Source organism: Ichthyophthirius multifiliis (genome assembly GCF_000220395.1).
Source record: "Ichthyophthirius multifiliis unplaced genomic scaffold scaff_1120509251395, whole genome shotgun sequence".
Taxonomy (NCBI): domain Eukaryota; phylum Ciliophora; class Oligohymenophorea; order Hymenostomatida; genus Ichthyophthirius; species Ichthyophthirius multifiliis.
This window is the reverse complement of record NW_004085915.1, coordinates 23,364-47,220: the sequence shown is the minus strand read 5'-3', so window position 1 is coordinate 47,220 and position 23,857 is coordinate 23,364. Positions and strand designations below refer to the sequence as shown.

The window sequence follows — 23,857 nt, the reverse complement described above, 5'->3', positions numbered from 1 at the left end:
CTATAACAGATAAAATAATACCCGAAATCGGATTAATAAAAGATATCTAATAAGTACAAGAAGAAATTGAAAAAAATACAACTCCCTAATACCAAGCCCCTGAATTGATTGATTTATAATTATATAAAGATTAAAGTATTAGTTAAAAATTGGATATTTTTGCTTTAGGAGTTCTAGCTTATATTTTATGTTTCCAAAAACCGCCTTTTGATTCTAAATTAGCAGCGATTAATTGCCATTGTTTTTGGCCGGAAAAAAATGAGTTTTCTATAGAATTAATTTAACTGATTTAAAAAATGCTTTAGGAAAAAGCTTGCGATAGATTGGGGACAGAAGAAGTTATTTTTTATATTGAAAATGTTATTGGGTTTAATAAGTGTGATGGGGTTATTGATTTTCAATTGTTTAATTAAAAAAAATTAGGAGAAAATAAAAATATGTCTTAGTCGATTAAAACCATCTTTTATAGAACACTTACGGATACAAAAGGATGGAGTAACTTTTTTTTTTTAGTTTTTTTTTTATTCTATTTTATTTTTAGTTTATAGTGCAATATTAAAAGATTAAAAAAATTAAAATAATATATATATATAAAAATTGATTTAAAAAGCAAATAAAAATAATTAGAAAGTAGAGAAATTTTATAATGAAGTTTAGATTTTAGTTAACGAAAATTAAAATAATTTAATTATTATAATTAAAGTTTTGATTTTAATTCATTAATATTTACTTTAGGCACCTATTATTTGTTTTTAAAGTTAAAAAATACAATAAATACTAAATGAAATTTAATTGATTTTGTAAAAAAGTTCAAATAATTTTTTTACTTATTAAATTGCTTTAGATTATTTATAAGTTCTTTAATAAAAAATATCAATAGGATTATTATATAAAGACTTTTTTTCAGGAAATTTTTAAAATTTGAAAGAAAGCTAGTTTTAAAATAATTAATAGTGTATTGATAATTTATTAAAGTATTTTAAATAAATCACTTATTTTAGTAAAAGTCTTCTGAATATTTATGAATTATGGCATATTTAATTATAAATTTCATATTAAGTTATTCAAGAAATTTATTGTTTATTAGATCTATTAGTTTAATAATTTGAAAAATAATAAATACCTGCATAATAAACTATAAATGAGTTATAGTATGAATATTATTAATTTAATAAATTTGTAATTAAATGTAAAGGTCTTCAAAATTGTGTAATTTTGCCTGAGAAAAATTAAAAAATAATGCAATATATTAAAAAAATAGATAATAAAATGTCATAATAAAAGTAAGATTTAAAATAATAAGAAAACTAAATTAATATATATTAAAATATTACAATATTTAATTAAAATTAATTAATAAATATATAAGAAGTTAAATAATAAATTAACTAAATTGATTAAGTTTTTGATTAGTTTTAATAATATTAAAATACTAATTGTCTAAATGAATAAATATAAAAAAATGCAATTTAAAATTAAATAGATAATAAAATTTTAATTGAATAAAATGATTCAAAATAATAATAAAATGAATAAAGTGAAAAAAATATATAAAATTATGAAATCGAAGAAAATAATAAAAAAGAGTTTTAATAAATTAAAAATAAAATAGATGAAAATTAATTAAATTAGGAAAATATTAACTTAAAAGAATAAAGTTAATTTAAATATCAAAATTTAAATGAAAAAAAAATAGTTAATAAAATATTTAAAATTAAGAAAGCTTAAATGACTAATAAGCGGATTAATAGAATAATTGTATTTTATTAGAAATTGGTAATAATCAAAAAGAATAATAATAAAATGAAGATTAATTTAATGACTTTAATTTGAATAGTTTATAATTAAACAAAAAATAAATGAGTGAAAATTGCGATTTTTAAGACGATGAAAATATAAAAATTGTAATTTAAGATAGTTTAATTAATAAAAATGCTATATTTTTAGAAAAATTATAAAGAGAAATTTTTTTAGTTGATGATTTTATCAAATCTTAAAATCAATATTTTTACTGTTTTAAGAATTTGACAATTAATTAAAAAATTGGAAAATGTAATTTTAATTATATAAAGTTTATATTTAATTTTTACTTTTTAAACAAAACAAAAATAAGAATATTTTAAAGGACAATTTTTAAATAATGAAGTATTTATTAGTATTGTAAATATAAATAAGGTTAATATACTTTAATTTTAGGATTTTTTAGAAAATTAAAATAAATATCAATATTTTATTTAAATTTTAGGATTTTCATTTAAAAATGATAATTTTTATATTATAGAAAAATAAGAAGAAGATTATTATATTTTAGAGAATTTATTAAAAGAAAATGTTGATTAAAATAATAAAGAATTAATATACTATTCATTTGATTAAAAAATGTTATTTATAAAGAATTTATTGAATATTTTAATTGAAATAAAGTAAAGTAATTTCACACATTTTTATTTATAAAAAAAAAAGTGAGTAAATAAATATATATTAAATAATTATTTAAAATTAATTTATTTATCTTTTACATATTAATAAATTTTAAAAGTATATCTATTAAATAAAATTTGAGATAAATTAAGTTTAGTTATTTAATGATAATAAAGGTATATTTTAAATTTTTCTTAAAAAATTAATTATTTATTTAATAAAAAAAGAATAGTAAATAATTAATAAATTAAGAAGCCGAAATAGAAAATATAAGTGTAAATTTTTATAATTATTTTATTATTTATTATAATTATTATAGGTGATTTTATAATAATTAACAAATTATAAATAAGAGAAATAATAAATTGATTATGAAAAATAAGTAAAACAATTTTAAATATTTAAATTATTTATATCATATTAATTTAGTTACAACATATAAATTAATTCGTTAAACTTATATATAAAAATGAGATATCTATTGAGGAAACTGAAAATTATTTTTTATAAAATAATATTATTTAACGTTTAAAATGAAACTAATATAATAGGTAAAGTTTATTAATTTATAAATAAATATTAAATTGACATTTTTAATTTAAAAAATTATTATATATAAAATTTTCGTTTGTATTATTTATTATTTAAATTTTTTTTTTTAAAAAAAATTAATTGAAATTAATATTATTATTTCAAGTATAAAATTAATTAAAAGTCCTTATTAATTTTTTGCTTTATTATTTTTAAATTTTATCTTAATTATAATTATAATTAATTTGTATAAGTAGATATTGTAACTGAAATAAAATAATCAAAATTACAACTTATTTTTTTATATAATTTTGTAATTTAATTAAATATTAAATTTGTATTTTATTTTAAATGAAAAAAAATGAAAATACATATTAATAAAATACTAAATAAATTTTCTATTAATTTAGTAGACATTTTAAAAATAAAAAAGAAAGAATTGTTTTTATTTTATCTTTAAAACATAATGAAATAAATAATGAATGTTTATAAATTATTCTTATATGTATAAAAGATATCTAATAATATTCTGATATTTATTTATATCAAATTAATTCTAATTATAACATTATAAAAGTGTAGTGTAGTGGATGCACACCAATCATATTTAGACTGGAAGCGTAGGATCGAAACCTGCCACTTTTACTCTTTTTTATTAGTTTTTTTTTTAAAAAATAAATTTAAAAGGTAATATTTATTTAAAATTAAAATTTTTTTAGATATATTAAAAAATATTGAATGAAATATGTTAATCATTATTTTTAATTAGTAGCCAGCCACTTTTATAAAAATTGTTTATATATTTACATATAAAATTATTTTAATTTAATTTATAGGTTTATATAAAATTAAAAATGTTATAGATGACTAGTTGAATTTCTTTATATTTATTTTTTATTAAAAAACACATCTGTTGTAAATAAAATTTATAATATGCTATTATCAAGAACTTTTAAATTAATTACTTTTTAATACTAAGAACTTTTTAGGAATAATAAAATTAAACTCATCGTAATAAATTTACTATTTTGATTTTGCAATTTAATTTACTTATTATTAACTACCAAAAAGTTCAATTTTTTTACTCATTTTTAATTATTTTATTTTTTTAATTTATTAATTTTTTACATTCTATTCTAATTTATTCATAAATTAATTAATTTAATTTGCCCTATCTGAATTAGGGAAAATCTTATCGATTTTTAGTTATTTTTAATTAAAAAATTAAGAAAGAGTATTCTTTGTCAAATCCAAATTATTAATTTCGAACTAATTAGTTACATGCTTTTATTTTAATACATATCTATCTTTTATATCTAACAAAACTTTTTTATATTTTTTAATTAATTCTTATGATTATTAAATTTAAATTTTTTTAACAATGACACTTTATTCACTTTTTTTTCGTGAAGTTATACAATTATTACCATTAAGAGATTATATTTTATGACTTTCATCCAGGCTTTAATTATTTTTGATTTTATTTCGAAGTAAATTTATTTAATTAGTGTTTTATGTTTGTTAAATTTCAGTTTAAAAATAATTCTATCTTACTGTTTTTAGTTTATATTATTCTAAATTATTATATTTTTATTATGTTTCTTATTCCTATTATTATTTTTCGAATTTTTAGCTTTTATAATAGTTTATATGATCATCGATTTTCTGTTATCTCCAATTTAGTTTTTATGTTAAAAAATATTGTTTTATTTCATTATAACAGTTATTTATTTTTAAATAATATAAATACGTTTCTATTTAGATTTTCATTAGTTTACAATGAGATGATTTACAAAAAACAGAATGTTGTCTATATTTATTTTCATTGAAAACTTCTTCTTCACCAAAACTTGATTTTTCAGACAATATACATAGTTTTATTTAATTTTTTTATGTCTTTTTATGAATTTTTGGGGTCGAAATGCTTTTTATTAATTCTAGTTTTTACATTATTTAACTTTTATTTTATAAATCTTTTGAACTTAATTTAGAAAGTTATAAAGGTTTTAATACCTCTTCTTATTATTGTGCACATAAAAATAATTTTCTTCTTTATTTTACTTATCCTTTAATATATAAAGGCTAGTTTAAAAGATAACTATTTTTTATTTCACTATAGTATTTATCTACATCTTCGGAGAATTATTATATTATTTTTTATTCTATTTGTTGATTATTCTTTTCTAGTATTAGTTCTACATCTCCTTCTAATATGTAATAAATATAGTTTACTTTGTCTCCTTCTTTATATATAGGCGCTCCTATATTATACAATTCTACTTTAGAATTTTATATTAAAGTTTCAACTTAAATAGAACGGAAATATCTTTATTTTTTTATTTTTATATTTTATTAAAATTAAAGATTTATTTTACTTAAAAAGAGTACTATTTTTTTTTAAATTTTCTATTTCTTAGATTATTTTAGCCTTTATTTTATTTTCATTAATAAAAAATAAAAATAATACATTTTATATATTATATTTTTTAAACTTAAATTATAAAAATAAACTTGCAATAAATACAAATAATTATTAATTATTTTATATAATAATAAATATTAATGAATAAAATAGAATGTATATATATATAAAAGAAGAAAAAAAATTAAAAAAAATATTACTTTAATCCCTATATATTTATGGTAACTATCATAACTTAAAACTGCAAAATGACATGCTTCATTACTAATTAAAGTGGAGGTTCTTTTATCATTATGCCTAACAGCAATATCACCAAAGTAATCCAACATATTGTATTGTTTTAATATTTAAAAGTTTGGATATTTCATTATTATATATTCTTCAACTGATAGTTTAAAAAGTTATTTATACTCTTAATATTCTTTTTGGCTAAAGTTACAATCATAGTCATTTAAATAATTAGTTATAATTTATTAGTTATGGTCAGGAATTAATATGTGTGCACTGCCTGATAATATTATATATATTTTTTTTCCTTTTTCCCCATATTAGAAAATCTTTTCTAAAGGACTGAAATATTCATAAGTTAATGTTTTTATCAGTTCTAAAAATAAATTTGGGTTTTCTTTAAATTCTTATTGATAAAATTTATAAAATTGAGTTTATTATATACAATTATATATTAGTTTATTTTCATTTTCTGATCTTTATTATTTTTTTAAGATTTATATTACTAAATTTAAGTTATATTAATCTGTCAATGTAAAATAATCTAATATTTCATCAATATTTTATGAATTAACTGTCTTTATTTTAGGGTTGATTTAATCTATTTTATTTTACGATATTAATGGTTTTATAAGATATTTTGTATTTCTTAATTTTTTTAAAAATTTGATAACCTATTTTTTTGATTTCATTTTTTTGTTATAAATAAAAAATTATTAAAATGGGATATATAATAAAAATAAAATTAATAAGAATTATTTCGTTAAAAAAATATTTATATTAAAACAAAGTAACTATTTAATAATAAATATATATTTATTATAATTTTTGTAAAATAATATTATATATCTAAATATTTAAAATAAGTTATTAATATTTTTATTTTAATTTAAAAGTTTTACATAATAAATTATTAAAAAAAAAATTATTAATTATTAAATATAGTTTATTATATATATAAAATAATTAATTCAGTTTTTATTAAATAAACATAAATGAAATTTCTAATTATTTATTAATATAATATATTAATAATAAAATTTAATTATTAATTATTATTAATAGTTAAAAAAATTTTCTTTTTCTTTTTACTTTTATATAATTAATATTTATATGTATAGTTAAAATAAATAATGTATATGTATATATATGCCTTTTTTTTTAAAAAAAAAAAATAAACATTTTCCTAAATATATTTTTATTTTTCTATTTATTTTTCTTAATATTTTTAAAAAATAATATAAAATCATTCTTTTTTTAATAAGGAGGTTTTCTCATTTCTTTAACTAATCTTTAAAAAACTTCTTCTTCTTTTTATTTGCATTAATCTATATCATAATTTGGATTTAAAAGAGGATAATCAAGACCTTTCAATATAAAAAACAAATAAATAAAACAATTTAAAATTAAATTTTATACCATATTTTTGAAGTCTTTCTCTTTTTTATTCTATCCAATTAACAATTTTAGATGCATCCTACCATGATCTCATAGATTGCGCTTAAGCACCTCTGATATGAGGTGAAGTTAAATCAAGAATTTAATCTGCAAATTTGTGCTTTTTTTTAACAAAAAAAAATTAAAAATAACAATTAATATAATTGCCTTAAATATAAAAATACATTAATATATTCACGATGATAAGCCTAAGGAAGAAGGAATACTATTTTACGAACTTCATTATTTAAACGTGTTCTATATTCATTTAATAGACTTTCGCCCAATTTTAATTTTTCTTTAAATAAAAAATAATCGAATTAAGAAAGATCGGGACGATAATTGTCAAATATGCTCCTTCTGTAAATAATTTGTTATTATCTAGTTAAATTTCTTGTATTTGTTATAATTTATCTTTTTTCGTCAATGGTTTATTCGTTATCGTTTAAAGTTCCACCAAATATCATTTTATATAATATCTTTTTTTATTAAATATATTATATATAATTTAATTTCCTGTTTAGTTTTTTATATAATATGAAATAATAAATTAAATTAAAATATTATATATATATATATATATAAATGATTTATTTATTTCCCATAATGATATTATCTAAAATAAGATAAATATATGAAAAATAAAAATATTTTTGAATTTTTAGTATTATTTTTATCAATATATATTTATTTTGACATTTTATTTTTATTATATTTTATATAAATTTATATTTATATAATGAAAAATATTTAATATATATTATTTTATTTATTTTTAATTATTATATAAATAATAAAATAAATACAAAATAAACAAAAAAAATGTTTAGAAACAATCTTAATTATCTAATTTATATATTATAAGTCCACTATATTATTATATTTAAAAAAAAAAAAAAAATACTAAATATCAATTTGCTAAATGTTTTAATAAATAACCTGTTTCTTAAAAATATTATAATTTTTTTAGACAACTTAGATTTTACATTCACTTTTATAAGCATTTTAGCATATATATAATAATATAGGCATAAAATAACTTTAATATATTTGCAAAATGTTACTCAAGTTATATTTAAAGCTTGCATTTTGTAGAAACACCAATAACTTACATCTATTTGACATAATATTATTTTATAAAGTATATAAAATGTTAAATAAATAAATTAGAATTCTTAATTTCATAATGAAAAAATTTCAATTTTATCAAAAAAATTAATAATTTTAATTTGTGTATTGTCTATCTAGCTATTTGATTGTTAAATGTACTTAAAATCTAAAAAAAAAATAAAAAAAAATATGTATTCAAACCTAAATTATAATATTTTAAGTATGTAAAGTTACTTTTTGGAGATAAACTTTTATTTTTAAATATCTTAATATATTTAAAGAAGATAAAATATAATAAACAAAATTATTATTAATAAAAAAGTCTTCTGGGGGTAAGAAAATCAAGAAAATATTTATATATATCTAAAAAATAATATAAGTATAAAAAATTTCTACTAAAGGATAATAATATTAAATAATTAATTTCTTTTATTAATAAAATACATATTTTAATCTTAAGAATATTTTTAAATTTCCATAATTTTATCAAAATGATAACTGTAATCGATTTTATTCTGATTTTATATAAAATATTAAAAAATAAAAATATTTTAATATGTAAATAAAAACTATTTGAAAATTATTAACTTTATAATAAAAAAAAAATTATATATATTTTAAAATTATTAAATTTGAAAAATAATAAAAAAGATTAATAAAAAAAATTCTAAAAATAATTATTTGTTATTTAATAAAAAATAATATATAATAATATTAAGTATTTTTAGAAAAAAAATTAAATAAAAATATTATTAAACCATTATATATTTATTTAAAGAAATTATAGATATTTTAATATAATTAATTTTTTGTATAAATTATATAATTAAAATATCAAATTAAAGTTAAATTAAAAAAAGAGTATTAAATTATGCGAAGATTAATAATTAATATAAACGTATTAAAAAATTATAAATGATAAATAATTTTTTATAATTTATTTTATATTAATAGAAAATTAAAAAAAATATATATATAATATATAAAAAAATGTATTAAATATATATATATATATATATATATATATATATATATATATATATATAAAATTTTTTTTAAAAAAATTTAGCCTATATTTTATTGTTTTAAATATTTTGTTTTTTTGTTATATATTATTAATTTATATCAATTAAAAACATTAAGCAATTAATTTTTTATATTTATTATCCACATATATATTATTACTTATTAATTTTTATAGTGCTTAATAATGAATATAAAAAGTTAATTTATAAAATTATAAAATAAAAATCTAATATTAAATAAAGCTAACAACATAAATAATAGTCTAAAATGTAATAAAAACAATACAAAATTGGATATAATTCAAAATATTCCTTATCAAGTGTATGAATAATCAACCTATAATTAAAAAATTACTAATTGTATATCATTAGAGTCAACTTTTTCACAAATAAGTATTTCAAATTAAGCATTATCAAATTTGGATTATAAGTAAAATATAAATATCAATATGATTGGTAAAAATCCATTTTTTATTGTTATAAGCTTTTTACCATTAAAGTTTTGTTTAATTTAAAGATTAACATGTAAATATTGGAAAAATTTAATAGAAAACTATTGTAAGGATTATTATAATATATTGTGTGATGAATTAAATCAATTATAAATATAAATATCTATAAAATAAAGAAGTGAGTAAATGCATTCTAGCTTTGTTAAAGGATGGTAAGGAATAAGTTAAGGTCATGATTTAGTTTTTTAAATAAATGATAAATAAATAGATGAATTTTATTTATTATAAAATAAAAGTGATTATGTTAAAGAAATTAGAAGTTTACTACATTAAATTATCGGTCTTAATATTACTTAGAATAAAAATATAAAAAAATATACTACTATGTATTATAAACAATTAATTAATGAATGTAAAAATGTTTAGGTGTTAGATATTCCATATATCTTATAAGTTTTTAAATATATATCTATTTTATTTTATTAATATATTTTATAAAAAAAAAATTAGTATAGATTAAAAAGGTTAAAAGATTAATCAGATAATATTAGTGATAATTAATTGAAAGGTTAAAGTTATTATATTTATGCATTTAAAGTGCTTTTAATGGGATATTTATAACTTATAAATGAAATGAATCCTTTATAATCCTAAAAAAATAGAGAATAATGCATAATAGAGGATACTAGACTTATAAATAAAATATTCATTTAAAAAAAGTGAAAAAGGGTGAAATAAAAAGTAGAAAATTTCATATAAAGACGAAATAACTATTTTATTTTTAATATATATAATAAAATATATTTAAATAAATTTTAATACTAAAATAAATATATAATTAATATATAGAAAATATAAAAAAAAAAAAAAAAAAATTCTAAATTAACTATTTAACTAAAAATTTTATGTAAGATCCTTAATAAAGTGATAAATTTAAATATTTAAAAATATAAACTAATTTTTGTTTTTATCAAAATAAAATTTGAAAAATATAATATAAAATAGATTACTATAAAATATTTTTAACAATTTATATCTATGAATATAAATATATATTTGTAATAAAATATTTATAATATAAATATAAAAATATATATATATATATATATATTTTATATATATCTTTTTTTTTATATTTATTAATCATTTATTTTTCAATAATAACTTGATTTTTTAGTTGTATTAAAAGTACTAAAAAATTTACTTTCTTTAATTTCCTTTTCCCATGTAGAATGTTTATCTAAACCAAAATAATTACTTGTTGCATTAGTTATTTTAAAATTTTCTTTATTATTTTAATTTATTTTTTCTAACTTATAATCTAATGAAATTTTTCCATATTTTGAAGGCCTAAATCTCCAATCTACTTTTTTTATTGAATTTTATTTTAAATATTCTTAAAATTATTCTGGTAATAAATTTAAATCTGTGTCTCCAAATTCTTTAGCACAAGTTGGAATTTTTATTCCTTTATAATCTTTTTATTAATGAAATTTATATAGAAAATAAAATTATTTATTTGAAAATTATATTAAATATTTACTTATTGGAAATTTATACGACCTTTCTGACATATACATACGATCAAAATCCTAATTTCTTAATAAATTAGCTCGTAAAATAGGTATTTTATTGAAGTCAGAGTTTGTATAGCCTGGACCTGTAAAAAATGAAATTTATTTTTTTATTTTATTGATAAGAATTTTTATATATTTAAAATCTACTTTTCCAATTTAATTTTTGTTTCAATTTTAAATCTTAATATAACTCCTCTTTAGTTTTTAACTTTGGTAGATATTTTTCAATGTCTTCTGTTTTCAATGGTTATATTTTTTTATTTTCTATGTATTTTATATCATCAAATTCTTTTTTAGATACTTCTTTGTTTTTTTATAGTTCTTACATAAATTATTGAATATTATTAGAAAACATTTTATTTTTAATTTTTAAATAATTTAAATATTATTAATTTTTATAACAAATAAATAAATAAAATTTCATACAAAAAGTTTTTAAATTTTCATTTAAAAGAATTATATTATTATTAGTATATATTCTTATATTTATGAATTTACTAAAATATAACATTTAATAGAAATTTCTTTATAAATATAATAAATCTATTATATATTTTAACTATATAAAAACTATTTATTATGTTTATATATTAGAAGCTGTTAATAATATTCATAATAAAAAAGAATAAAAAGCTTTTAATATATATCATTAGAAATATTTGATAAGTAATTATGAAAAACATTAATATTATTTAATTTAATTACTTTCTCTTTTTTTAATAATTTCCTTTTTTATTAAAAAAATTAGATATTTATAAATATTTAAGGCGTTTTAAATTTTTCTATATTTTTTTCTTTCAATATATAATTAATTGTTATTCAATTTATATATATAATAATTTGTTTTAAAAAAATAATTTATTTTATATTATTATTTTAATATAAATTAAATTTTTTTGACTTATTTTTTAATAATCAAATTCTTTTATATAAAAAATTGTTATTATTAAATTTCTAATAATTATTTTGTTATTATTTATACAAAAATAGATTAGAAACACATTCTATATAGATATTATCTTAATTTTTTTTATAAAATGATATTATAAATTAATTTTTTAAATATACATTTTAATAATAATAAGTTATTTTCTTTTTATATATTTTATATTAAACTTTAATCAATTTTAGCAACAAAAAAAAGGTAAAAGTAATATCTATTTAATTGTTTATTTTTATATATAAATATTCTGTTTATTATGAAGGATTATTCATGCTAGAAAATAAAAAATTCTAACATTTTAATTTTCAAAAAATACAATAAAATGTAATATTTTTTAATTTATTACTTTTTTCAATTAAATTTGTTATAGTTAATAATATTTATTTATCTAATATCTGCTTTTAAATTTAAAATATTACAAATTTAATATAAATTATTGTCAAAATAAATAGAATTTAAAGGCTTTCTTATAATTATGAGATTTATTGATGTAAAATATTATAAAAATAAAATATATTTTAAATAAAAAAAAAAGATATATAAATTAATAATTAAATTTGGATATAATAATATAAAAAAAAATAAGTAAATATAATAAGAAGATTAATTAAAATATTTATTACTACGATTCTTCTAGTAATTAAAATATTTAAAAAATAAAATTGAAACTTAATTTTGAATAGAATAATAAATATTTAAAGATTTTAATATTATTTATTCAAATTTTTAATAAAATTTTATAAAATATCAACATATTTACATATTATTTTAATTATTTTTTATACAACTTATTTTAAGGTTATTATTCTCATCTTTTTATTATTTTATTAATAAATTTACTTCTTTTAATTTTTCTTCATAATAATATTATATTTTTTGTTCAATCTTTATTTTATTTATTTAAAAAAAAAATGAAAAATAACATAATGTTTTACAAATTAAGATGATTATAATATTTCAATAGCTTTTTATTTTTATTTTTATTCTCTTCTTTAGCAATATTCTAAGTCTTTTTATAAATTCTTTATTTTATCATTAAATTATTAGTTATTATACTCTAACTGATCTTCGAAAATTTTTTTATATTTACTTATTTAATTCAAAACAGCTTATTTTTCTTTTAAAATTAAGAAATTTTTTAATTTAATTAATTATTTTCTTAATTCAATTTTTAGCTTTCTGTTTTTAATTTTTCATTTTAATTTTTTGAGTCATTTAAAGCATTAATTTAATTTTATGAAATTATCTCTAAATGGTTTTTCTCGATTTAAATTTCTTTCATATTATTAATATAAATTTATTCATTTAACTTTATATATTTTCTTATTTTTTTTTTTCTTATTTTTTTTTATTTTTTTTTACTTTTATTTTTTCTTAAAGTTCTATAATTATTTTTTCCTTTTAAAAAATTAAATCCTTATTTATTTCCTATTATTAGCCATATTGAATTTCTTAATTTAAATTTATATATAAAGTATTTAAATGGGTGAAATCTTTAAAATATGTTTCTGATTTTTAAATTTCATTTTGAAGTTAAGTTCTTAATTCTTTTATATATTCTTCATTTTATTAATTTATTTATTTTTAACTTAGTTTTATATTATTTATTATTTTTTCATATTAAATTTTTAAGCCATCTAGTTCTTTTTTGTGCTTTTTTATATAATTTTAAATATAAAATAGCAAAAAATTAAATACGTTTTAATCAATATTTTCTAACGTATTTAATAATTATTACTCTTTTATTATAGCTTTGTCTTTTTCTAAAGCATTCTCAACCATTTTTTATTTTAAATCTTTTTCTAATTTAATAAAATGTTCTTATTTTTAATTAAAATAAAATTATTTTTATTCATAATTATTTGCAAGTTTAGTAACTTCTTCGATTTCGTTTCTATATTTTTCATTATCTTGTATTATTCTTAGATTCTCTTCTTATAAATATTGAATTTCTTATTCTAATTTAGCAATAATTTATTGACTTTATAGCTATTAATCTTTATGTTAAATATTAGATTAATTTAATTCTTCTATTTAATTTGAATTAAGAGCTAATTAATCGGATAATTCTTTATTTAAATTTTCTATTTATAATTAATATATTTAAATTAAGTTTTCTTATTAATTTTTTAAAAAGTCATATTCTTATTTTTTGGTTTCAAATAATATATCCAACTCATTAAATTTAATAGCCTTTTAATTTAAACATTAATTTAAATTTAGAATATTTTAATATTCAATTTCGATTAATTTGAATTTCTAACTTTATTCATTAAATAATTTAATTAAATTATTTAAATCCTAATCTTTTATATTTAATAATTAATCCAATTAATTATATTTTTACTTAATTTTTAACATTTTTTTTATTAATTAATTAAAAAAAAAAATCATCCAAATCAAAATATTTTTAATTTATTTCTTAATTTTCTAATTATAATAAATTAATTCTTTCATATAAATCAATTTTTTCTAATTTTTACTATTTAAAAAAATATATTTTTAATTAATAAAAATATTATATATATATATATATAATATAAATAATAACAATAAGGATTTGCTGGATTTGTTTCATATTCTCCATTTTAATAAATCTATATTATTATTCTAATTTTAAAAATATTTTTATATTAATAAATTATAAAATTTACTTGCATTTTTTTTCGAGTTCATCCCTTAATAAATTATTATCATTAATTAAATAATTTCCTTTTTGTTCCATATCTCTATAATTTTCGTATATTTTTTCAATAAAGTTTTCCATTTCATATACTTATGAATCATATGCTTATAATAATGGTTATATAAACGACGTTTAATAATCAGATTTGATTTCTTCTGTATCTATTTCTTAAATATAATCAATTTTATCGAGTATACGAATATGTCCTGGATGAATGCAATATCTTTTTTATAAAACTGATAATTCTTTACCTAATCTAGTGTCTATTTTTTAATTTGCTTTTTTTTAATATTTAAATTATTTTGATTTACTAATATTATCTAAAAATAATATTTATTTTTTTAAAAAATTAATTTCATTCATATATTAAATTTCTGATGGTTTTTTATGTACAAAATCATTTTCTTATCTAATTTTTTAATCGATAATTACTTATTTTTGATCTATTTAGTTTATTTTTGAAAAAATACATATAAAAATGATTTTAAACTAACTTTAATCCATATTAATTTTAATGATTAATATTTGTTCAAAAAGTCTTTGATTTTTTATTTAATATATAATGTTTAAAAATAAATAATTTAAATTTAAAAATATGTACGTAAATATTTATTTTATATAAATTATTCATTAAATTAAAATTTATATAAAATTTTTCTTTAGTATATATAAAAGCAATATTTTACCTTCTTAATGTTTTAATATTTTAAGAATAGTTTTATAAAATATTTAGAATTTTTTTTTTTTTTTGTATTAATTTTTTTTTTTTATGTATTAATTACTATCATTTATTTTTAAATTCTGAAAAAAATAAAAATATTATATTAAAATTATTAACAAATGTTAATTAAGCAAAGCAATTCACGGAACGATATTTTTTAAAAAATATATATATTTATAAATTATAAAAAACTTCATAATTTAATAATTAAAAAAAGTTTAAAATCATTATATATAAATCTTAATAATCAAAAAATAAGAAACCTAATTTTTTATTTTTTTATGAAATAAATTTAGATAAAGACAAGTTAGATAGATATTATAAATAAAATTAAGATTTATCTGAAGTAACTAGCAATTAAATTGATATTATAGCAAAATGTTAAATTATAAAATAATTAATATTATTTTATATTAGTATTTAAATAAAAAAATACTTTGTCTATAATATAATAAGTATTATGAAAAATTACAATAATAACTTTATTTTTTAGAGAAAATTTGATACAAAAGTGTTCACAATATTAATATTATTATATTTCAATTCAAATATTAATTCTAATAAAAAAAAAATTAAAATCTGATTAAAAAGATAAAATAAAAAATAAGAGAAAATTTTAACAATTATTTTAAAGAATAATTTTTAGAGGTTTTTTTATAAAATAAACTAATTTATAAATTATTTTAAAGAAGTAATAATGTTTGATGATAGAAATTAGAAGAAAATAATAATTTAAAAAGCAATTTAATTAGACAAACTTATTAGTTTATTCTCTTAATAATAAAATACATTAAATAAGTAATAATTTTTTTTAAAAAAAAATTAAATCTCCTTTTATAAATTTTTAATTTGTATTTTTAGATAAAAAAAATTGATTAAATAATAAAATTTAAATTATTAAATAATAAAATCTGGCATTTAAATGATAAATAAAATATAATTAAAATAATGAAAATTAAGATAAATAAATATTAATGAATAATAAAAATTTCAAACAAGAAAATATATACCTTTTTTTAAAAATAATAAAAAATAAAACTATATAAGTTTTTAAAATAAATAAGTATTAAGATTTTTGTATTTTTAATTTAATTTCTCAAGCATATAAATTAAAAAATTTAAATTATAAGTATATAAAAATAAAAATATACGTAAAAAAAATATCTTTTATAAATTAAGATTTTAAATAACCTTAAATTTAAAAATAGAATTAAACCAAAGACGGGATATAAAGATTTGATTTTTTAATTGGAAAAAAAATTAATTAAAATAATTTAAATTAATTAAAAATTATTTAAATATTACTAATAATATTTTATATTTTTTTACTTAATTTCAATCATATTAATTTATCATTATTTATTATAATTTTATTTTTTAAATTAAACTATTTATTCTTTATTTTATTTTCAAAATAAAAATTATTTTTTTAAATAAAAATTATGTAATATTTTTTTTTTTTTAAATAGTGAAATATAAAATAATAAATTTATATTTAATATTTTAAGAGTTTTATATAAACTGTATAAATAAAAAAATAAATTATCTAAAAATATTAATAAATCAAAAAAATCTTAAAAAATATATTCATAAAATGAATATTTATATAATTAGACTTCAAATATTTATACTCTTTTTTAAACTATATTATTTTGATTAATAATAGTAATGTATAAAAGCTTTTTGTCAATTTTGCTCTTCTTAAGATAATTTCGAATGCTTAAAATGTTCCGAAAATTTATTTTTAAATTAATAAAATTTTTGTGAATCAAATATATGCTAATTAAATGAATATTATTAAGAAGATGGAAGTTGCTAAAAAGAATGTAAAGAAGGATTTTAGAAAAATTATTACTATAGTTATTGCGAAAAAAATTAATAATGTGGTCTTAATTTTAGTTTAGGTAATAATCCTGCTAGAGTTTCACTACTTGAATAACTTTATATAGATTCTTAAAGAGAAATTTATATTTAAATAGGGCTCGAGTATATTAATATATATGATAATAAAAATTTATAGCTTTTATAGTCTATTTAAATATAAATATAAGCTTTAGATGTTTTTTATTCTGTTTATATGGAAAACGAAGGAGTTTATTTTGTTAATAATAATGTTGGATAAATAAATTTCATTGATATTGTTTAAGGAAAGGTTATATAAACTGAAGAGGTATAGTGTTTAGCTAATACTTCTTTGGCTTATTTAAAAGAGAAAAATAAGTTGTTTTATATTGATTAATTTGGATTTGTGAATGTGTTTGAAAATATATATAATAATAAAAATGATAAAATAATAAAAAAATTAGAATATGTAATAGAAAACAGTTAATTTAATTTTTAGTATAATTAAATAAAAAACTCAATTATTTTTTGCGGAAATAATTATGAAATTTTAGAAATTAATGTCGATACTTATAAATTAATATTTAAAAATAAAATGCAAATTGACATGCCTGAAGACACTTAGAATATTATGTTACCATATATTATAGATTAGAATTACATTATTTATTACCAATAAATTTCAAGTAAGTTTCGAATGTATTAAGTTCTTTTATCAAAATTTAGTGATCCTAACATACTTTTAGATTTAGAAGGTTAAAAAATTAATAGAAGTTAAATTATTTTAGATCATTTATTTATTTCTAATTCTGAATAAAATGCAGTTTCCTTTTTTTATAAAATAAATCCTGATTTTACTTTCGAGAAAAAAAACTTCAGTTTAAATTCTTAATTTAATGATATTATAATTTTCAAAAATAAGCCTAAATTTTTACTAGTTTCGAATTCTTCTTATAAAGCTACTTAAGAAGCACATTTGTGTCTTTTTGACAAAAATAAATTATTTGAATAAGATATGTTAACATTGGAAAAAAAAATAGATACAAATCAAATAAATGATCCTTAAGTCTATCTGTATTTTTATTTAGATGAATAAAACGAAGTACTAATTTGTTAATAGGTTAATTTTAAAGGATTTCCTCAGTGGTAATTCATATCTTTGAAAAAAGGAAAAGTTTTCCATATCATTAAATAATTATAATAGTAAAACATTCAAAAATATGGAATTTTTAGAGCTTTAGATAATCCTCTTCTTTTAATGCAATAGCCTTATTATACTCTAATGAACAAATAATATATATAAATAATACAAGATTAATAGAATTATGTTATAGATGAAGTATAAATATATTAAGATATTTAAATTTTCCCGAAATTCTTTTTAGAAATTATTGAAACTAAAAATTATTTTGTTATTGTTAAATTAAATCTCTCTATTATGGTAGTAGAAAAACTTACTTTCAAAGTTTTTTAACAGACTAGAATAAATTGTTAGAATATAGATAGCTTTTAAAAGTAAGAATCTGATTTATTTATTTTAATTTGTTAAAGAATTGTTTTTGTTTTTAATATAAATAACGGAATCATTATTTAAGTAGCTAATGATATTTAACCTTTTACGACTAATCCGAAACTGTTTAATTTTTAATCTAATTTTGTTGTTTGTGATACTTTAGTGTATGTAAGTTATACTAAAGGTGCTGATGGAAGTATTTCTTCTAAAGCTTTGAAAATGCCTGCTTAAAGTTTAGTTTTTTAAAATAATTTATCAATAAATTTGCTAATAATATTTATAGGAGCAGATATAATTGTATAAAATTAAGCATTAGTAATGCAAAATAAATTAAATTTTAAAATTGGGACGACTATTCCTACTGCAGCCTATTTACTTGCCAATAATATATCGATAATATACTATTTTTCTAATCGTAGCTTTATTATTATAGATGCTTCTGATACTACTTCTACAACAGCAAAAAGAACTTAAATTGTTCAACCTTAGATATTTACATAGGTTGATATAGTAGGCTCAAATCATATTATTTTAAGGAATATAGTAACAGGAAAACTTTATTTGACTTTATATTAGTTTGATAAAACTTATTCTTCTATGAGTTAGTTGATGAGTACTTATTTTTTAAGTGATGAAGTTAATTATGTTAAATACGATTTAAATTAAAATAGAATTTATTTAGATAATACATATAAGTACTTCAGTATATATACTGATATTTATTAGGAAGTAATTCTTATTTTATATATTTATAATTATATATTTTTTTATTTATTTTTTAAAAAAGACTATTTATTACAAAGGGCATTATTAATTAAAATATTATACATAAATAAATTAAAATACAAATTAAATAATAAAAACAGTTTTTGATATGAATAGCTTTATTATTATAAGAAAAGATTTAATTTAATTTTATAATTTCTATAATTAAAATTTAAATGAATTATCAATTCCAAGCATATAAGATGCAATAATAGAATATGAGTTAAAAATAATTATAGTTTTGACAAGTCTATAAGAATAAAATATAATTTATATTAGCTTAGATACTTATTAGATAATTAAAATGTTTACTTATAAAAATACTTTTACTTAATTATTATTATGTGATTAAAATTTCTTTAAAAATATAATATTATTAGTTGGAAATTTAAAAAATAATTTTAATATATGCAAATACTCAGTAGATAATTTTATCTGTGCTAATTAATCACTTGATAATAAAATTTAATAAATTCGAGTTTTTAAAAATTAAATTGTAGTTACTTTTTCTACAACTTAAAATACTCATTTAATTTATAATTTAGATTCTTAAGAACTTAGTATTTAAATTGCTTTTAGAAATAAATATATTGAAGATATTACTATTGTTACTTCTATTTATATTTCCTAATTATTAAATGGATACATCATATAAACAAAAATCAATAATTTTGTTAAAAATTAACTTTATACTACTAATGGGTTAATTATTGGAGATAATAACTAAATAGTTAACACAATAATTGATATTTTGAATGTAAAGTTTAACGAAGAGAATAGCTAAAATTAGATATTAATAGTTTGTTAATAATTTATTTATTCTGTTGACGAAAAGTTGAATATTAAAAAAGCTTATAATATTCAGAACACAAATATTTCAAAATTGCATATTCTTAAATAAAAAGTAATTTCTTATAGTTTCAAGCTTATCCACTTAATAAGGATAATTAATAATATATGATTTTGAAATGTAAAGTATTTAAAAAACTATTAATTTATCTACACTGAGGTTAGAAGGCATTTTTTATGATGATGAAGAATAAGTATTTTATGTGTATAATACAAAGGGATAATTTTATAAAATCAATTTAAATGAATCAGATGCTTAGGACATAGTTCAATAAAAACTTGAATTAGATATATATAACTAGGCTTTTACAAATAATTTACCAATTAGCATAAATATAGATAGATAGTTAAATTAGATAATCATATATGATGATACTAAATTAATGAAGTGGAATTTATATAGTTTTATAGGAAAATAATTATTCGGAATTTAAAAAATAAAAGTTAATTAATATTAATCAATATAAATTAAATAAACTAATTAAAAAGAGGGAGTTCTTTATTGCGATTTATTGAATTATATTTGGCTATTAGCTGATTTTAAGCAAACATATATAATGAAATTAAATTCTAGTATGAAATAAATGTTCTAGTTTTAATAATATTGTTTGATTTTTGCTTAAGAAAGCTTTTTACTTTTGAATGTTAATAGTTTTGCTGTAATTATTTAAGAAAATGTTACAATTAGAGTTTATTTGTAAATTTAGGAAGGAGTTTTTATTTATGGAAATAATTTAAATTAACTATTCAAGATAAATTTAAACTAAAGTATAGATGATATTACAAAAAATATAAAAATATCAATATATAATTAAAATTAGTATATTTACTAGATTAAATTTTTAAAAAATAACTTATTTTTGCTATTGGATAAATCTTTATAATAAAAAATAATAAATACTGAAGGGTAGATTTTGAAAAATTTAGTCGATTAATTAGTTTTTATTATTGATTTGTATATTCATAAAAACGGAAATATTTTTATTGTTGATTAAAATGGAATTTATGAATATGATAATGATTTTAATTTGAAAAATAAATATATATTTTCTGTTTAAGTTAGTAAAGATTCGATTGCCGAAAGAGTATTTTTTGATGAATAATTTGACCGCTTTTATGTGCATTGCTTATATTTAGATTATGTTTTATATTTTTCATTTTAAAACATATTAAATGCCAATAAAATCGGGTGTAATAATAATTAATAAATTAGGTTTGGGATATATCAAAATTATTTAATGATATATTCTTAGTTTTAAGTAAACTTTCATTTAAGAAGCAATTTAGAGTTTAGCCATTATTTCAGAAAGCCATATATTTGTAATTAAATATTGGAAGTTAATTAAATAAATGATAACATACTTTTAATATCCTAACTTGATTAAATTAATGTTTATGACTTTTCCAAAAAAAAATTTATAAAAACTATAAAAATAACAGAACCTAAAATATATAAATCTGAGTTTGATGTATATATTTTTTTTATATTTTTTATTTTGTATTTTTTTAATAGGAGAAGTCTAACACTTTGAAAATATTTGGCGTTGGCTAAGAAGGTTTATTTAATAATTTGATAAGCTTTAATAATTAATGTACTTTTTTAAGCGAACCAGTAAGTAATGATATTGAACTTAAAACCTAAATAGATAATCTAGATATTTAAAAAAATATAATTTATTACATAAATATTCAAATAGATGATAATGTCAACTAATTACCTTTTTTGCAAGAATTTAACGATAAATTTAATTAAAATGCCTAGATTTTATATACACCTAAAAATAAAGAAAAAAAACAATAAATTAAAGTTAATAGTTTAACTTTTTAAAAAATCAAATTAAATTAATTTGTTCTTGAAAATTTCGAGTTTTAATTTGATAAAGAAAGTCATAATTTAGAAATATTATTTAATGAGTAAGTATAATATGCAATTTTTAATTAAATATTAATATAGGATTAAAATTTAGATAAAATAAACATTGCTTTTATTAATCATTAGAATATAAAAATTAATGATTTTTAACTTTTAAATTTAAATTTAAAAAATTCTGTTCTATTTGAATTTACGAATATTAATAAAATATCAATTAATTTTTTGAAAATTATTAATTGTTCTTTTGTTGATTCTTTATTAATTTCTATTTAAAATTCAGAAAAAGTTTCTATTGGAGATATTTAAATTATAGACTCTAATATTGATTTAGATTAGTAATTTTTAATAAATATAAAAGAATGTAAATAATTGAATATAGATAATTTCAAAATAAATAATTTATAAAGAAAAAATTTAAAATAGACTAATTAAGCTTCTAGAATTTTATTAGAATCGAATGCATAAAATTTTGATTTAAATGAAGATTATTTTGATTAAATGACTGGACATGTTATCTATTTACAAAAAATTGAAAAAACATTCATGGAAAATCTATTTTTTTAAAAATGTATTGAAATATCTATTATAAAACTTGTTGATTATTTAAGTTCAGATAATCTATTATAAATATTGAAAAATTCTTTTATTTCTTTAAAAAATACAAAATTGGAATAAAATGATTCTTAATATTCTTTAATATATATATAAGCAGATGACATATAGATAGAAAATTTGACTACTAAAGACAATAAATGTCTAATATGCAATGGAAATGCCCTTTATATAAGAAATTGCTTTAAAACGTTAATTTAAGGGTCAAATTTAATCAAAAACAATGCAAAAAACGGAGGAGCAATTTATTTATCTAATTGTAAAATAGGAAGCATTAATACAATAATTAATTCTATTTTTGATGGAAATATAGCATTTGGAAGTGGAGGAGGTTTATATTTAAATAAATGTGATTTGAAAATGGAAAAACAAAATTTTTAAATAATTAAGCATCTATAGGGGGAGGGTTGAGATATAGATAAATAGTCCCTTAATTTGTGATTTAACTATATAATAAAGAATATTTAGATATTCGATTTTCAAATAATACAGCTTTAATATATGGTGATAACTATGGTTCTTATTTATACAAAATATCTGTTTATGATATAAAAGCAATAGACAATTAATATAATGATATGGAAAAAAGCTTTGGTTTTTTTGAGATTATCGACTTTAAAAGTGGAGGAGGGTTAAATTTAAGAATTTAAGTTTTTGACGAAGAAAATAAAAAAATTAAAATAAACAAGGAAAAAATTTTAAATAATATGAATTTCCCAAGTTCTATACTGTAAGAAATACAATAAATGTTTTTGAAAATTGTGCCTGAGGATAACAATGCAATTATAGATGGAAATTCTTAAAAAAACTTTATCGAAAATACTAATTGGGATGATTCTAATTTAATGCT

General features: G+C 15.1%; 2 protein-coding genes and 1 non-coding gene across 3 annotated transcripts, besides 15 other annotated features; 1 reads left to right on the top strand and 2 right to left on the bottom strand. All coding sequences in view use genetic code 6, as the record gives it.

Moving 5' to 3' along the window:
* The first annotated feature begins 3,524 nt into the window (after nt 1-3,524).
* Nucleotides 3,525-3,597, top strand: IMG5_194990. Its single transcript has one exon. It is a non-coding gene; the product is annotated as a tRNA-OTHER (tRNA).
* Nucleotides 3,598-4,040: 443 nt separating this feature from the next.
* Nucleotides 4,041-4,079: a microsatellite.
* Nucleotides 4,080-6,067: 1,988 nt separating this feature from the next.
* Nucleotides 6,068-7,506, bottom strand: IMG5_194980 (hypothetical protein; the record flags this gene model as incomplete). Its single annotated transcript, XM_004024356.1, has 4 exons — nt 6,068-6,079; nt 6,109-6,203; nt 7,022-7,160; nt 7,225-7,506. The coding sequence occupies 4 exons, from the start codon at nt 7,504-7,506 to the stop codon at nt 6,068-6,070; spliced, it is 528 nt and encodes a 175-aa protein (XP_004024405.1).
* Nucleotides 7,507-9,110: 1,604 nt separating this feature from the next.
* Nucleotides 9,111-9,159: a microsatellite.
* Nucleotides 9,117-9,195: a microsatellite.
* A 1,182-nt stretch (nt 9,196-10,377) lies between these two features.
* On the bottom strand, nt 10,378-11,558 carry IMG5_194970 (hypothetical protein; the record flags this gene model as incomplete). Its single annotated transcript, XM_004024355.1, has 4 exons — nt 10,378-10,396; nt 10,941-11,103; nt 11,170-11,286; nt 11,351-11,558. The coding sequence occupies 4 exons, from the start codon at nt 11,556-11,558 to the stop codon at nt 10,378-10,380; spliced, it is 507 nt and encodes a 168-aa protein (XP_004024404.1).
* Nucleotides 10,679-10,711: a microsatellite.
* Nucleotides 10,693-10,748: a microsatellite.
* A 1,896-nt stretch (nt 11,559-13,454) lies between the features above and the next one.
* Nucleotides 13,455-13,522: a microsatellite.
* Nucleotides 13,463-13,519: a microsatellite.
* Nucleotides 13,465-13,496: a microsatellite.
* Nucleotides 13,473-13,518: a microsatellite.
* A 2,046-nt stretch (nt 13,523-15,568) lies between the features above and the next one.
* Nucleotides 15,569-15,612: a microsatellite.
* Nucleotides 15,613-16,421: 809 nt separating this feature from the next.
* Nucleotides 16,422-16,464: a microsatellite.
* A 345-nt stretch (nt 16,465-16,809) lies between these two features.
* Nucleotides 16,810-16,857: a microsatellite.
* Nucleotides 16,811-16,853: a microsatellite.
* A 2,781-nt stretch (nt 16,858-19,638) lies between the features above and the next one.
* Nucleotides 19,639-19,683: a microsatellite.
* A 3,074-nt stretch (nt 19,684-22,757) lies between these two features.
* Nucleotides 22,758-22,817: a microsatellite.
* Nucleotides 22,818-23,857: the final 1,040 nt, after the last annotated feature.